This window comes from Mesoplodon mirus (assembly GCF_964341445.2).
Source record: "Mesoplodon mirus genome assembly, chromosome: 4".
In the NCBI taxonomy this organism is placed as follows: domain Eukaryota; kingdom Metazoa; phylum Chordata; class Mammalia; order Artiodactyla; family Ziphiidae; genus Mesoplodon; species Mesoplodon mirus.
In genome coordinates this window covers 142,681,592-142,696,999 of record NC_138979.1, presented here as the reverse complement: position 1 = coordinate 142,696,999, position 15,408 = coordinate 142,681,592, and the positions used below count along the sequence as shown (strand labels likewise).

The following is a 15,408-nucleotide window of genomic DNA, read 5'->3' as shown; positions in this document are numbered from 1 at the left end:
ACTTTGTCTAAGAGGTAAATGGGTGTGACTGTCAGGGCCTCACTAGGGTAAGGCACTCACTCTCGGGCTTGGACAAGTGCCTAAGAGGGCGTGCCTTCATGAATTTTGTACCCTTAGGCGCCAGGCTTGCCTCACCTTACTCCTAGCCCTGTGTCATCAAAAGTCATTTGATATCTTGCAGTTAGTTATTCTAAACAAGAAACAAATCAGCTTATAAAAATCTAGTTTACCAAGTTCTCTGAGCATCAACTATGATAGCTAGGAAACTTTAAAATGCTATATACAGTTGACCCTTGAAGAACATGGGTTTGAACTGTGTGGGTCCATTTATACATGGGGTTTTTTCAGTAGTAAATACTACAGTACAGCACCATGCAAGATTGGTTGAATCTGAGGATGCCGAACCTCAGATATGGAGGAACCGCATATATATGGAGGGCTAACTATAAGTTATATGCAGATTTTCAACTACACAGAGGGTAGGCACCTCTACCTGCTACATTGTTCAAGGGTCACTGTATTTCCCTTTTTTTTTTTTTAAGGATAGAAGATAAAGTCAAGCCATAATATCACATTAGAATTGTAAAATAAGCTGTAGAAAGGAATAGTTCAGAAAATATTTTATTCAGAAATTGGTGTCATATGATAAATGTTTAACACTTGCGTGGTTTTCAGCTGATAGTTGGCTCTAAGCAGTTTTTCCATTTTTGCAGGAACAGTACTGGCGTTCAGTTACGTTTCACAACCACCTTGATTATTTAGCTAAAAATGGTTATGAATATGAAGAGAGCACTAAAAATCAAGCAATAAAAGAACAACAGGAACTTTTAATGAAAATGCTTGCGGTGAGTAAAATAAGTATAGTGGGGAAGAAAAGTTAATTTTTTTTCTCTAGGTTGAATTTCTTAATGGTATGTGAATTAGCACCAGGTTCCACAACCTAAAATTCCTAAGTTGTATCTGGTGGTGTTTTTCTCCCTTAAAAGTTCTGTTTCCCAGTTCACGTTGCAGATAAAATATTTAAGACATTGCCTTGTATCTAAGATCATAGGAAGAAATAAACTCTTCTGGTGCTACCTCCCTTTTTTGTTTTTGCCGACTGGTCTGTGTTTTAATAGGCCCTGTAGGTGATTCAGATGCTTATTAATAAAGTTTGAGGACTGGCTCTAGCTCCTGCTCTTATCATGTGCAGCAAATAAAGTTTGAGTGTAGACTTTTAGGTCTGTAGGCTGAGCAGTCTTAAGAACTTTGATCAGGCTTTTAGATATGCCTGCCTTTTGTTATCCTCTTAGGTAAAAGTTTGTCTGTAGCCAGTGACCAGGTTTGGTCCCCTGGATATTTAAGTACATTTATCTTTAGAGATAAAAAACTTTTTGAAACATAAGATTCATAAGTTTGTGTCCTTATTCCAGGTTGGCTTATGAGGAGGAGTATAATGTAATTTCTTCTGTGCTCTTCTTGCACTAGACTGTAAACACCTTGAGGGCAGTGACCATGTCCTGTTCACTACTTTGCCAGGCAATGATGTAGTGTCTGATACATAGTGCACCTCAGTATTTCCTAAGAGAGTAAATGGCCCAGACTTTCCATTTTAAAGTTGAGGGAAAAAACTTCTGAGGGAAAAGTGATACCTGAGACCACAGAGCTTATTGTAACTTGTCTCCAAAAGGTGATATTCACTACTGTCACCTCTGTGCAACACTGCCTTGCATTCAGTATTAAAGAAATTTAATTAGTTTACTATAGAGTGAGTTTTGTTCCATTCACAAAGTCCCATTTGTACACCAGCATGAACTAGTAACCTTTTTATTTCCTACAACGCATGTAAGGAAACATGTTTGATTTATTTGCCATTTAGCGTTAGAGGAGCTTTTCCGCTGGAGTGCGGTGTTCCTCAGCAGGGTGCTAGTAGCACCCTGTTAGTTCTGTAGCATTCCTGCCCCCAGGCAGATGCCCATAGTTCCACCTAATTACTGGGAAAACCATACTACTTCCATTTCCAAATGCCCTCTGAGGTAGAGTACCACCCTGACTGAGAAGTACTGCGTACAGATAAGTGATTCTGGAAAACTTGAGAAGGACATACAGGTAAATATCTAAAGCGTCTGTGCTGATGAATCAGACTTGACATGCCTAAGTAACAAAGTCATACTTCTGTGAATTATAAGACCTTTAGTAGTCTTCGAAATATTCGTTTTCCTCACATTGTACTTCAGTTGCCTCACTTTGAGTCGTCAAAATTCATACCAAAAGAAAAAGTCATGATAAATGAATGTTTTTCATTTTATATTGTAAGTATAAAAAACAGAGCAAGAGAAAGGAGGTTGTTTGCTAATTTGGGAGTTGTATAACTTTCTGGTAGTTAGAGATCATACAGTCATACTTAAAAAGCTAATGGGTAAATCTATTTGCCCACCCACATTCACTTAGTAGCATTTGTGTGCCAATTCTAGGCAAAGTAATAACAAATCATTTACAATTTATTCTTTCTTTCAATTTGCTACCCTGTTTTGTGAGTGCAGGTGGTGGAATGGGCAGGAAAACAAATTTAGGAGAACCATTTTTGAATTTTTAAATAAATCTCTTACTCTCCTTGCAATCAATAACTTGAAATGATATTTCATATTTCATTGTTGATTGTAAAATGCACCATTATTTTACTTATTTAAGTCACTTTACTTAAGTCACTTTACTTATTTAAGTCACTAAGACAGAAAGAAATGCTGCCAATTAAACTGACTCACCATCAATTGTAAGATGCTTCTCAACTTCGGAGAGAGATGTTAAAATGTGTAAAAATGTGCCTCTTAGAATCAGGGATACAATATCTAGAAAACTTTTCTCAGTTCTACTAGTAGTATCATTCTTTTATTTTTAAAAAGTTTTACTCAACATAATTTGACTTTTTTCCCCCTCTTTTTTCCTTTAGCTTTCTTGTAAACTGGAGCGGGAATTTCGTTGTGTGGAACTTGCTGATCTAATGACTCGGAATGCTGTGAATTTAGCCATTAAATATGCTTCTCGTTCTCGGAGATTAATATTGGCCCAGAGACTTAGTGAACTGGCTGTAGAGAAAGCAGCAGAATCGGCAGCCACCCAAGCTGAAGAAGAGGAAGAAGAAGAAGAGGATTTCAGAAAAAAGTTGAATTCTGGGTAAGAAATGTTTGAGTTTTACCATCCTGAATATTGACTTGGTCTTTTTATAGCCCTTTATTGAATGATATCATTGTCTTTTAGTTACAGTAATACTCCTACAGAGTGGAGTCAGCCAAGGCTCAGAAATCAAGTTGAAGAAGATTCAGAGGATACCGGAGAAGCTGATGATATAGAAGAAAAACCAGAAATACATAAACATGGTAAGATAACATTTTTAAGGCAGTTTAAAGATGAGATGTGTCATGTATGTGACTTCTCCCCTTTTACTTGGCTGAGGGAAATTGAATACCCATACTTTTTCAAGACATCTTTCCTGTCTGATTGTTGATTACAGAAGATGACTTTATCTTCCCATTTACATTGTATTGTTTTATCTTAATTATTCTGTAGGAGAAAACCCATTTTTCAAAAGTGTAAATTCCTCTGATATGCCAGCTATTAAGTCAGGTAAGAAAATTTTGATTTTGTAATATCGAGAAAATTTTGAAGTAGTCTTTACAGCGATACATCTACTCAAATACACCTTACTCTTCAGGGCCTGTTTTGTTGTTGTTGTTTTTAATCAGAAATGTTTGTGAAACAGTGGTCATTTAACAGATACTTATTAAATGCAGTGGTCAAGTAGACATGCATGTTTGATCCCTGCATAAACCTTATAGTACCAGCTGGCTTTTAAAAGTATATATATATATATATGTTTGATTTTAATATACTTTTACATGTGTACAGATTATTAAAAGAGCATGGGCCTCCCTGGTGGCGCAGTGGTTGAGAGTCCGCCTGCCGATGCAGGGGATACGGGTTCGTGCCCCGGTCTGGGAGGATCCCATATGCCGCGGAGCGGCTGGGCCCGTGAGCCATGGCCGCTAAGCCTGTGCGTCCGGAGCCTGTGCTCCGCAACGGGAGAGGCCACAACAGTGAGAGGCCCACGTACTGCAAAAAAAAAAAAAAAAAAAAAAAGAGCATACAACAGGTGGCTGTAATCTAGTCAGTGGTGGGGGATGGTTTGGGACCCCAAGGAAGGCCTCATGGAATGTTTATTTTATTTTATTTATTTATTTATTTATTTTGTGGTACACGGGCCTCTCATTGTTGTGGCCTCTCCCGTTGCGGAGCACAGGCTCCAGACGCGCAGGCTCAGCGGCCATGGCTCATGGGCCTAGCTGCTCCGCGGCATGTGGGATCTTCCCGGTCCAGGGCACGAACCCGTGTCCCATGCATCGGCAGGCGGACTCTCAACCACTGCGCCACCACGGAAGCCCTATTTTATTTTTTAAGTTTATTTATGGCTGCGTTGGGTCTTCGTTGCTGTGCTCAGACTTTCTCTAGTTGCGGCGAGCGGGGGCTGCTCTTCATTGTGGTGCACAGGCTTCTTATTGCGGTGGCTTCTCTTGTTGCAGAGCACGGGCTCTAGGCCCGCGGGCTTCAGTAGATGTGACACACGGGCTTAGTAGTTGTGGCATAGGGGCTTAGTTGCTCTGCAGCATGTGGGATCTTCCCAGACCAGGGCTCGAACCCGTGTCCCCTGCATTGGCAGGCAGATTCTTAACCACTGCACCACCAGGGAAGCCGCCACGTGGGATGTTTAAAGCAGAGATCTAAAGGATGAATGAGTCAGCCAGGCAAAGGTGGGTGGGAGCAGAAGCAGAAGAAAAGCATGTGGGCTTAAGGAACAGCATGTGTGAAGACTATAAGAGAGGCTTGAAGAGCAGAGAGCAAAGAGAAAGTGATGCTGAATGGTTTTGGAGCAATGAGCAGGAGCCAAACCTTGCAGGTCCATGTAGGCCATTGTAGGATTTTGATCTTTATTCTGAGGTTGCTGGGAGGCTGTTGTCGGTTTTAATCAGGAGCAGAGTATGGCACACTGTGAAGAGGAGGACTGCATATAAGGAGACTTCTGAGGTAGTCCCAAGTGAGATTGAATAGACTGAGGTGGTGGTGATTGCTGATAGAAAGAATGGGAGGAATTGAAGAGGTGTTTCTGAAGATGATATAGAGAGTATGGAAGTTCAGGGTGTGAAGAATAACTGTCAGTTTCTGGCTTGAGTACTTGAGTGAATGATGGTGCCACTTACTGAGTCAGGAAACACTAGAGAAACATAGGTTTAGATAGGAGGACGATGAATTACTATTGGCTGTTTGGGTCAGGAGCTCAGGAAAGTAGTATCTCTGGGGTGGAGATATAAAGTGAAAATTGTTGACATAAGTATAGCAGTTTAAGCCATGGGTATGGGTGAGTGAGCACTGGGGGAGGATCAAAGTGAGGAGAAAAATGAGGTTAGGCCTAGAGAGGAGGAGGACGAACCATCAAAAGAAAGTGAGGAAGGAGATAAGCCCGGGAATGCAGTATCTCAGAAGTCAAAGGGGAGATAGTATCAAGAAGAAAGGAACACTTCGCTATGTGGAGTGCTGTTGAGAGGTCAAACAAGGTGATGGCTGGAAAAGACCCACCAGTTTTGGCTGCATTGGGTTTACTGAGTTCTTAGCAAGAGCAGATTCTGCTGGGTAGTAGGGCTGGAAGCCATGTATTGGATGGAGGAACATATGAATAGTGAGGAAATGGGAATAGCTGTGTAGACAACTCTTGAGAAATTTGGCTGCTTAGGGGAGGTGAGAGAAAATTATGTGGGGGGCGAGAAGGGGATGTGGCAGAGAGCGTGTTTGGTTTTTGTTTGTTTCTTTAAGTTGGGAAACTTGAGCCAATAAAGAAGGAAAAGTCAAAGATGACACGTGTAGCCATTGATAGCACAAGTTTCTTGAAAAGCAGGAGTGGGTGGGATCTAGAGCATTTGTAGAGGAATTATTAACTAGCTAAAATAAGGCACCATTCTTCCCTGGTAACAGGAGAAAAGAATAATCTCTACATATTGTATCTATCTATCTCATAGTGGCAAATTGGGATAGTTCCCATCATCTAATAGCTTTTATTTTGTCTTAGAAATAGGAAGGAGGTCATATATAGTTATTAATAGTTTTAAAGTTGCAAAGTACATTATTTTCATATAATACAGATTAAAATATTCCATAATTTTTATAGAAGTCATAAGTCTTCTGAGTTTTACCACTATTAAGTGAGGGTTTCTTTCTTATGAAAGGTGCAGTTACCTCTAGCAACCAAGGACGAATAAACCCCTTCAAGGTAAACTCTTTCCAGTGATGTTTTCTATTATTTAAATACATTTCCATATAGAGAAATATTTCCAAACTACCAGATGCCCCTCCCAGACTTAAGAGGCATTAAAGACTGCAACAGATTAAATTTTAAAATATTTAAATAAGTAAATATTTTAAAATAAACAAAGATGAAAGCAGCACTAGTTCCTGCTTGGACCAAGAGTTACGTTTTCTACTTATCTTCTGAGAACCTACAGTTTTGAAGGTTTTCAAAGCTTGGGGATGTGGTATTTGGGAATATGCGCATCAGTCTTAATTTGGATTATACCAAATATATTCAATTCCGAAGGTGAGACTACAATACAAACTTAACAGAAATTTAAAGGAAAAATAAATCTCTTGGCATTTTTTTTCTTCTTTAAACATTAAATGCTAATATTAGTTTGCTTTTTAGGTATCAGGCAATTCCAAAGATCCATCCATTTCAGTGAATTCAGTACGTTCAACTAATATTTTAGACAATATGAACAAATCATCCAAGAAATCTACTGCACTTAATCGAGCTACAAATTATGAAAAGTCTCCAGTTATAAAGCCTCTGGTTCCAAAACCAAAGTCTAAGCAGGTATGATTTCACCTGCCCCCATCTGCAGTACACAACTCATAGTCTGTTTGTCTTACTTTAGTTTTGTTCACTCTTTCAAGTATGAGACAGGAGGCTCCAGTTGTTTATAAGTGATTGTCTAGTGAGGGCAATGGTTCTCAATTCTGGTTTTGCATCAGAAACACTTTTTAAAAATATGTAGACCCAGGACAGGGACTCATGCATCTATCTGTATTTTTTTCCATTTTCCAAATGGTTCTGATGCATGTCCCTATTTAACTACAGCTGGTTTAGTACCTAGCCCTAATCTTTCCTTGTTCTGTATTCTGATTTTGCCTCCCAGATTTTGTCCCAGTTTTGGTATTTTATCACAGATTTGTCATCAGTAAAATAGACCTACCATTTGTATTTCCATTTCATATAATTTTATTCATCTAGAATACATGAAATTTGAGGTACAGTTTTTGGGGGTTTTGTGTGTGTGTTTATACATGTTTATTTTCAACAGAGAACCTCTTGGGACTTCACATGTTGGTGTAAGAATTCTAAATAATTATAAATATTTCTCCACATTTTTCAAAATTTGCTTATAACATATAAAATCATACTAGATTTTGTTGCGGTATTCATTATGTTTGTTTTTACAGGCATCTGCAGCATCCTTTTTCCAGAAAAGAACTTCCCAAGCTGATAGGACTGAGGAAGTAAAAGAAGAAAATCCTAAAAATCCATCATCTGAAACCCCAGCCATGTGTCCTCAAAACACTGAAAACCAAAGGTCGGTACATAGAGAAATTTAGTGTTCTCAAGAGGTAGTATTCCAATAAAAGGCATACAGAAGTAGCAATACAAAATTATGTGGCCCTATTATTCATTCATGTAAATAATACATTGGCACAGGTAGTAGGCATTCTGAACACTTGTAACTTTAGGGAAGCCACAAATATTGATTAATGTCTATTTATATTACTTATTAAAGTATGCTTTGATAAACTGCATACATGTTTTAAATTGTGGATACGTTTTGTTGGGACACTATATTTTATAATTAGTTCATTTTTTCATTTGTGTGTTTTTAACTCGTTAGTATAGTTACATAGGAGAAACACAGTCAAAAGATAGAAAAAGATGTGTGATGAAGAGTAAATCTTTTCCCTACCCACCCAGTTTCCCCTCCACAAACAGTCACTGCCCAAGTTTCTTATATAGCCTTCTGGAATTATCCTATGCATGTACACTTAGATTTATCTATTTTTTTTAGTTTTACAGAAATGGTAGTATACTCATTGTTCTGTGCCTTATTTTTTTCATTTAATAGCTTTTGCAGATGATTTCTTATTACTACATGAAGAGTTTCTTCAATCTTTTTATTTCCATTGAATGGCTATACCATAATGTATTTAGTTCTCTACTGGTGGACAAAAGGTAGTTGCTGGTCTTTTGCTAGTGCAAATAGTAGCACAGTGAATAACTTGAGATGAATATTATGTACCTATAGCTATGAGATGGATTCCGGTATGGTTCAAGCTAATGTACAATTGTAATTTCGATAGATATTGCAAAATGGTTCTGCATGGATGTTGTATTGTTTTATACATCCCAGCAATATGAGATTTCCTATTTGTCCATATCCTGTTTGTCCACCAACTCAGTGTTACCAAATTTCTTGATCTCTTGCATGCTAGACTTATTTAAAATACATCAGCTAAATTGAAAAAGTCACCATTTCATTTTTAGTGTAATGTATCTCATTTAACCAATATCTCATGTTAACCAATTTAATTTGAAGGGATAGCCGTGGTTTTTATTTTTCCTATTTTGGTCTGAATTTAATTTAGATATTAAACAGTGAAATTTTTATTTAAGAAGATTCAATTTTTTATACTATCAGGCTATACAGAAAAAAAGTGCTCAGTAAATATTAAATGTTTGCATTAAATCTTCACTTGTGATCTAAAGACAGTTTGTGTCAGAACTGAAATCGAATGAAACTGACAAGTATGCTGTGTCCATGCTTTACATAATAATGGTACAAGAAAGGACCCACACTCCCAGGTCAGCTGTGAGGGCAGGGGTGAGGAGCTTGAGAGGAGTCGTGACAATTTCAAATAGCTGGTTTGGGAAATGGAGAAAGGCTACCAAAGATACATGGAAGGATTATATTGGGCTAGAGGGGCTAAGTAGGAGTGGAGGCCTTGAGCCTGTCAACATTCATAAAAGAGTTGAAAGTTCAGAGTTTTGCTGCACAATACAAATACAAATTGCTCACAATACAAATGTGAGTAATCCCTTTGAATTGATCTTATAAAGGATTTTTTCAGCTCATTATTCCTGCAGTCTCTAGGCAGCTTTAAGTAATATGTAATTATGAATATTAAAAAGTGTAATTAACTGTCTCTCTTACTTTATATATAGGTATGCTAATGGTTAATCACTAACCTGAAAGATCATGAACCACTTTAAGACTGTGTCTTAATTATAAAATTTTTTTACATAACTGCTATTTTAGGCCAAAGACCGGGTTCCAGATGTGGCTGGAAGAAAACAGATGTAATATTTTGTCTGACAATCCTGACTTTTCCGATGAAGCAGACATAATAAAAGAAGGAATGGTTCGATTTAGAGTATTGTCAACTGAAGAAAGGAAGGTAAGTAAGGATAATTGTACTGAGATTGAGACTTTAGTGAATTCCCAGGGGTTTTTTTTGGGGGGGGGCGGGTATAGTTGTTTTACAATGTTGTGTTAGTTTCTACTGTACAGCGAAGTGGAGTTCCCTGTGCTATACAGCGGATTCTTATTAGTTATCTATTTTATACATATTAGTGTATATATATCAATCCCAATCTCCCAGTTCATCCCCCCGCCCTCACTTTCCCCCCTTGCTGTCCATACGTTTTGTTCTCTACATCTGTGTCTCTATTTCTGCCTTGCACACCAGTTCATCTGTACCATTTTTCCAGGTTCCACATATATACGTTAATATACGATATTTGTTCTTCTCTTTCTGACTTACTTCACTCTGTATGACAATCTCTAGGTCCATCCACGTCTCTATAAATGACCCAATTTAATTTGTTTTTATGGTTGAGTAATATTCCGTTGTATATAAGTACCACATCTTCTTTATCCATTCCTCTGTTGATGGACATTTAGGTTGCTTCCATGACCTGGCTCTTGTAAATAGTGCTGCAGTGAACATTGGGGTGCATGTGTCTTTTTGAATTATGGTTTTCTCTGGGTATATGCCCAGTAGTGGGATTGCTGGGTCATATGGTAATTCTATTTTTAATTTTTTAAGGAACCTCCATACTGTTCTCCATAGTAGCTGTATCAGTTTACATTCCCACCAACAGTGCAAGAGGGTTCCCTTTTCTCCACACCCTCTCTGGCACTTATTGTTTGTAGATTTTCTGATGATGCCCATTCTAACCTGTGTGAGGTGATACATCATTGTAGTTTTGATTTGCATTTCTCTAATAATTAGTGATGTTGAGCAGCTTTTCATGTGCCTCTTGGCCATCTGTATGTCTTCTTTGGAGAAATGTCTATTTAGATCTTCTGCCCATTTTTTGATTGGGTTGTTTGTTTTTTTGATATTGAGTTGCATGAGCTGTTTATATATTTTGGAGATTAATCCTTTGATTGTCCGTTGATTCATTTGCAAATATTTTCTCCCATTCTGAGGATTGTCTTTTTGTCTTGTTTATAGTTTCCTTTGCTGTACAAAAGCCTTTAAGTTTCATTAGGTCCCATTTGTAAGGATAATTGTACTGAAATGGGGATTTTAGTGAATTCGCAGGTTTTAAAAATTCGTAAAGAAAGTGCCTTTTTCTGTTTTTATAAATTGAGTACATTCTGATAAGCTCTTGGTAGAAAGGAAATACAACAAGCAAAATGTCAGCTTTGAACCTATGGATATGTAATAATTATTATTTAGTGCTGATGGTTAATTTTTGGCAGATGTACTGCTTACATCTGTATAAGTTTCTGCATATTGTAAGTTAGGGGAATACCCCAAGAAAAAGTGCATTATTTATCAAAAGCAAAAAAGATTAATAAGTAAAAGTGAAATTAATTCACATTTTTGGACTACTACTCTAAAGTCCTTGTAAGCAGAATTTCTTAAAATGCTATTTACTTACACATTGAATACTAAATGAGAATACTGCTTTGTGGGGGAAAATCTGATGTTCTGTTCTAGCCTTTCGTGTTTAAATTAGGACAGGTGGCTTGTACCTATTGCTCCGCATGTCAGTTTCTGCCATGTGAAAGAAGGCTAAGAGCAGCTTTCTTTTGCAAGGGGAAGGATTGTGTGTGTTGTATCAATAAATCTCAGACTTCCCTTCCCTAGGAATGACTGCATGCAGCATGGGCACCTTGTGACATAGTTACTTACCTTGATAAGCTGGTTTTTACGAATAGAAGTATTGCAAAATGAGGAAGCTAGAAACTGGTCTTACCACCTCTAGCCTCCTTTAGAATCTCATTAGCATCTTTGTATTTCTCATTTTTTATAAGTATTTATAAAAGGATAAAAATTGTAAAGAATTAGATAAAATGACATCTGAATGAATAAGACCTTATTAGGTAAAGAGGAAGAGACTTGGCAAAAGTTGTGATTGTGTTTTTGAATACTTAAAAATGTAATCAATGTTTTTAGTGTAAACCTTAAACATTTCTTAAATCCAGTCTGTTAATGTGAAAAATACTATAGGTCAAATGGTCCCTTTTCAACAATAATGACTAGGAAGGAAGATAAAGGAGGAGGAGGAGGAATTGTTATAGATTAAAAGAGGTTTAAGAGGTAAATGAAATGAGTGAAGCTTGTTAGGTTCTTGCTTAGTGAGTAGCAACCAATCCCAAAAGGGTGTATACTGTATATAACGTTCCTGATATGACAAAGTGATGGGGATGAAGAACAGAGAACTGATTGCCAGGGGTTAGGACCCGGGAGAGGAGTGGGGTGGGGCAACATGTGGGATCCTCACGCGTATGGAACTACTGTTCTATATCCTGAATGTGGTGGTAAATACACAGCCTACAATAGAATTATACACACACACACAAACAAGTAGAAATAAAAAAGGGGATTTTATCAATGTCAATATCCTAGTTGTAATAGCGCACTACAGTTTTGCAAGATGCAACCATTGAGGGAAACTGAGTAAAGGGAACACAGTGGCTTTCTGTATTATTTCCTACAACTGCGTGGAAATCTATAATAATCTTAAAATAAAAGGTTTTCTTTTTTAAAAAGTACCTGCAGTTATAGTCTTTTGCACTTAATATGGTTAAATACAAGCAGAGTTTAGATTGAAATATTATAGAGGTAGAATGTAAACTTTTTAACGTGCCCTGCAATTAAGTAATAAGAGATTTGTTTAAAAAAACAAAAACAAAAACAAAACGAGAACCTTTAATGATTAGTTTAACAATTCAAGTGCTAATTATGCTGCTTTACATAAATGAATGTTGCCTGCAAAAGTAACGAAATCATGTCCTTCGTATTTCTTTGTTGGTGCCTAAAAACTTTTCTCCTGCAATATTTTTATAAAGGCATGGGCTGCCAAGGCCAAAGGAGGAACTGCAAGTGATGGAGCTGAAGAAAAGAAACGAAAACGTGTGGTCGATGATAGTCACGAAACTGAAAACCAGAAAGAAAAAACGAAGGAGAATCTGAATTTGCCTAAAAAGCAAAAACCTTTAGATCTTTCTACGAATCAGAAACTGTCAGCTTTTGCATTTAATCAGGAATAGAGTAAGGAAGTGTACTTAGGAAAGTAATGGATTTTTCACTCATCTTTGATGAATCTAGACCTTTTAAAAAAAATCTTTAGGAAACTCTTTATATATTTTTAAAAGAGTGTAAAGACTGCTGTTTGTCTTTATAAGATAATGTAGTAATTATATTGGTGTAGGTAGCAGGGCATCTGTAAAAACTATCATCTCTTCAGATCGCTCTGCCCCCACATGGAGGGCCATTCAAAAGCATTATGGTCATGGTCACTGACTGGAGGCCACTGTCATGTCCCATTGGAAGCTGATTTGTTTTTGTTTCTTACCTTAAAAATCATCAAAGCCAAGGTCTTAAAACCTCTGAACATTGAAGTACCTTGTAGGGTTTTTCCTTGTTTGGTTCATGTCATGTACTGGGAAGTACTACAGAAGTCCTCTTCCCAAGTGTGCTGCCATAGACTGCTCTCTATGTCTATACTGGCCCCAGGGGACCATGTTTTTTTTTTTAGTATAGGCCCTAAACATGTAAATAATTTTGTAGCTGAGACCTTTTGTTTGTTTTGGCAGTTTCTTCATATATTACTTTTAATTATTTGTGTAGCCTTTTTTTAAAAAATAAAATGTTCACATTTCCATATTTAGCTTGATATGGTTTTCACATTGTATTTCCATGAAATGGAAGCGTTTCTAGAAAATATATTTTACATTTATTACCATAATTTCTACCACCACCCCCATCCTATTACACAGTATACACACAGAAGAGAATTGAAGATACTGTTTGGATAGCATTGCAGCTCAGGGCATAATGTGCTCCTAGTAAGCTACTCTGGTTATCAGCATCAGCAGTGCTTTTCTGAGCAAGTCTTTGAAGCCTTGATAAGAGAGTGGTTGAAGAGTAATGGGAAGTGTTTAACTCCTCTTTTATTTTGAACAAACAAGATTTAATTAAGTAGTTCATACATTTTTTGGTTAGTATTCTAAGCAGAACTTAATACAAATGCAGCCACTTAATGAGGGCAAAGTACAAGGGGTGGGGTTGGGGTAGGGGGATAGTAGTAAAATAAAATCAGGTGGCTCAAAATCTAGGGTAGTTTTATAGGTTGGAAGGAACAAAATATGTTGAAAATTTAGATGTATATGAGCCAAAGGATAATCCTTGTCTCATGATGATTAAGGTTGCGAAGGAATACATTTCTGATTTTTTAGTTAGTAGCTGGTATTGAGAAACATAGTAGCATAGAGGTTAGGGGCACAGATTTCAAAGCCAGACTACCTGGGCTCAAAGGACCACTGCAATACTACCAGCTAAATAACCTTGGGCAAGTTCTAGCCTTTGTCCACTCATCTGTAAAATGGGTATATTAATAGTAACTACTTTAGAGGGTTGTTAAGAGAATTAAATGAGGTAAAAGCACTTACCTGGCACATAGTAATGTTTTATATACATACCAGCTATTGTTACTATGCTGTTGGCTGGTTCATCTTGCTTTGTCATTAGGTTTGATTCTGAATTAATTATGTATGAATTAATTTTGATTTCAAGATCCTGACATAAAAGTTTATATTACTTTGGAAAGCATGTTTATAGACATGTATTTTGTTTTTACTTCCTCAACTTGCTTATTACCACAGTGTATAATACTTAAGGATATAATCCTTGAGTGTTATATTTCAGATCCATAGGAACCTGATAACACCAAAGATTTTCAAAAGGTTTTTTCTTTCTTTTGTTCCTTTGGCCACACCGTGCGGCATGCAGGATCTTAGTTCCCCGACCAGGGATCAAACCCGTACCCACTGGAATGGAAGTGTGGAGTGTTAACCACTGGACCACCAGGGAAGTCCCTGCAAAAGGTTTTTTTAATCTCCTACTTTTGTTTGGTTGAAGGAAGGTTTTTGTATTGACCTGGTTTAACTTACAAATCAGAACTTTGAAGCCAAGAAATATCATACTTATTCCTTTTCTATATAATATTAAACTTCTTTTTTTTTTTACATCTTTATTGGAGTATAATTGCTTTACAATGGTGTGTTAGTTTCTGCTGTATAACAAAGTGAATCAGTTATACATATACATATGTTCCCATATCTCTTCCCTCTTGCATCTCCCTCCCTCCCACCCTCCCTATCCCACCCCTCCAGCCATCACAAAGCACTGAGCTGATCTCCCTGTGCTATGTGGCTGCTTCTCACTAGCTGTCTGCCTTACGTTTGGTAGTGTATGTATGTCCATGCCTGTCTCTCGCTTTGTCACAGCTTACCCTTCCCCCTCCCCATATCCTCAAGTCCATTCTCTAGTAGGTCTGTATCGTTATTCCTATCTTACCCCTAGGTTCTTCATGACATTTTTTTTCTTAAATTCCATATATATGTGTTAGCATACGGTATTTGTCTTTCTCTTTCTGACTTACTTCACTCTGTATGACAGACTTTAGGTCTATCCACCTCATTACAAATAGCTCAATTTCGTTTCGCTTTATGGCTGAGTAATATTCCATTGTATATATGTGCCACTAAACTTCTTTTAAGAAAAAAAAATCTTTGGGACTTCCCTGGTGGTTCAGTGGTTAAGAATCCGCCTGTCAGTGAAGGGGGCACATGTTTGAGCCCTGGTCCAGGAAGATCCCACATGCCATGGAGCAACTAAGCTCTTGCACCACAACTACTGAGCCTGCACTCTAGAGCCAGAACTACTGAGCCTGTGTGCTACAGCTACTGAAGCCCGTGCACCTAGAGCCAGTGCTCCGCAGCAAGAGAAGCCACTGCAATGAGAAGCCCGTGCACTGCATCGAAG

General features: G+C 37.6%; 1 protein-coding gene across 1 annotated transcript in view; it reads left to right on the top strand.

Moving 5' to 3' along the window:
- Positions 1 to 14,742, top strand: part of WDHD1 (WD repeat and HMG-box DNA binding protein 1) — a 61,612-nt gene extending 46,870 nt beyond the window's left edge. The window contains exons 18-26 of the mRNA XM_082619234.1: positions 714 to 845; positions 2,930 to 3,153; positions 3,238 to 3,356; positions 3,547 to 3,603; positions 6,252 to 6,295; positions 6,725 to 6,895; positions 7,522 to 7,652; positions 9,384 to 9,522; positions 12,432 to 14,742. Of these exons, the coding sequence (XP_082475360.1) occupies positions 714 to 845; positions 2,930 to 3,153; positions 3,238 to 3,356; positions 3,547 to 3,603; positions 6,252 to 6,295; positions 6,725 to 6,895; positions 7,522 to 7,652; positions 9,384 to 9,522; positions 12,432 to 12,632 (1,218 nt within the window). The 3' untranslated portion in view covers positions 12,633 to 14,742. The remainder of the gene's footprint in view (positions 1 to 713; positions 846 to 2,929; positions 3,154 to 3,237; positions 3,357 to 3,546; positions 3,604 to 6,251; positions 6,296 to 6,724; positions 6,896 to 7,521; positions 7,653 to 9,383; positions 9,523 to 12,431) is intronic.
- Positions 14,743 to 15,408: the final 666 nt, after the last annotated feature.